This window comes from Dipodomys ordii, unplaced genomic scaffold, assembly GCF_000151885.1.
Source record: "Dipodomys ordii isolate 6190 unplaced genomic scaffold, Dord_2.0 Scaffold171, whole genome shotgun sequence".
NCBI lineage: Eukaryota > Metazoa > Chordata > Mammalia > Rodentia > Heteromyidae > Dipodomys > Dipodomys ordii.
The window spans coordinates 432,206-433,863 of record NW_012267387.1 but is presented as its reverse complement, the minus strand read 5'-3'; the positions used below and the strand labels follow the sequence as shown (position 1 = coordinate 433,863).

Below are 1,658 nucleotides of genomic sequence, written 5' to 3'. Positions count from 1 at the left end.
ATGGTGAATGAAAAGATTGAAAATGTGCAAAGTGTGAGCATGATATGGAGAAAGAGGAGGCAAACCAAAGTTTAATACAGAATCTCATGAGCTTGAGAATGCTACTCAAAGATTAATACAGGAATTTCTTGAGAAGGTTGAGAAAAGTCAAAGAAAAATAAAGGAATTATGTGAGCAGGCTGAGAACAAAGAGAAAGGAATTGAGTGAGCAGGCTGAGAACAGTCAAAGAGAACTATAGATATTGTGTGAATGTGAGGAATCTAATCAAAGAGTAATATAGGAATTGCTAGAGTGGGTTGAGAATAAACAAAGATCAATAGAGGCATTCATAGAATACAAAAACAGACAGCTGAAAGAATTCAAGGAGACCACAAAGGGAATGCTGAATGGAGCCTGACAGAAGGGATGGAAGTCCAAGGAAACCATAACAAATCAACTAAGTGATTTGAGAATAAACACTGAACACCAAATTAAGGAAGTAAAGAAATTCATACAAGATCTAAAACAAAGCTTCAAGAAAGAATTTAAAGGCATCAAAGCTGCTGACCAATTAGATGGAGATAAAATTAAAAAAAAAAAAAGAGGTAGAAAGCCTTGTCAGTAGGTTAGACCATGCAGAAGATAGAATCTCGGGGATTAAAGACAGCCTAGATATTACAGAGAAAGAACAGACACTATTCAAGACAAATCCAAGTCATATGATAGATCTATTTCACATTTGGAAGACACCATCAGAAGGTCTAACCTGAGGATAATGGGCATGGAGGAGCATCTCGAGACAGAAGTTAATGGTCTAGGAAATTTGCTTAACAGGTTCCTAGCAGAGAATTTCCCAAACATGTAAAAAGATAGGCCTATTCAGATACAAGAAGCTTTGAGAACCCCGAATAGACCAGACTAGAACAGGACATCCCACTGTCACATTGTAATCTGCACAGGATCAATTCAGACCAAGGAAAGGATCCTTAAAGCTGTCAAAGAGAAAAGATCAATCACCTATAAAGGGAAACAAGTTAGAATTACCTCAGATTCTCAACAGAGACAATTAAAGAAGAGCCTGGGGTGATGTATGCTATGCCCTAAAGACAAACAACTATCAACCAAGAGTACTGTACTGCTAAACTCTCCTTCATAACTGAAGATCAAAAAAGAACCTTCCACAGCAAAGTAACACTGAAACACTTTATCTCAATCAAACCAGCCCTACAAAAGATACTTAATTATGTCCTACACATAGAAAACCAACAAGAGATGAAGGACAAGATGGCGGAGGAGAAGCTGGAAGCTGAACAAGCTCTCACATAGAAAGCAGTTTTAGAGTTCCAGTGAACAGTCCTAAGCCAGAGAAACACACCAAGTGTGCCATCACAGGACAGAGAGTTAGACAAGTGAGGGAAAGCCAAGGCAAGAATACATATCTGAGCGCTAGCCAGCAGTCGCTGGCGGCGGCGGCGGTGGCAGGGTCGTGGTGGAGACCGCAGCTGGGCAATACCTGAGCGCTCACACAGAGAATCCGGGATGAAGGAGCCAGACACAGCGGGCGAGCGGATTCGACTCAACACCAGCAAGAACCGACAAGGAGCAGACAGCTTCATCCTGCAGTTTGCAGACCAGAGATGACCCAGGATCCAAGACTCGGCATGAGTAGAAGCCCGAC

At 41.5% G+C, this 1,658-nt stretch overlaps 1 protein-coding gene across 1 annotated transcript in view; it reads left to right on the top strand.

The window, feature by feature from the left end:
• The window catches only part of LOC105998708 (vomeronasal type-2 receptor 116-like), a 36,869-nt gene continuing 35,211 nt past the window's right edge, over positions 1 to 1,658 (top strand). Inside the window, 1 exon segment of the mRNA XM_013033496.1 lies at positions 1 to 33. Coding sequence (XP_012888950.1) covers positions 1 to 33 — 33 coding nt within the window.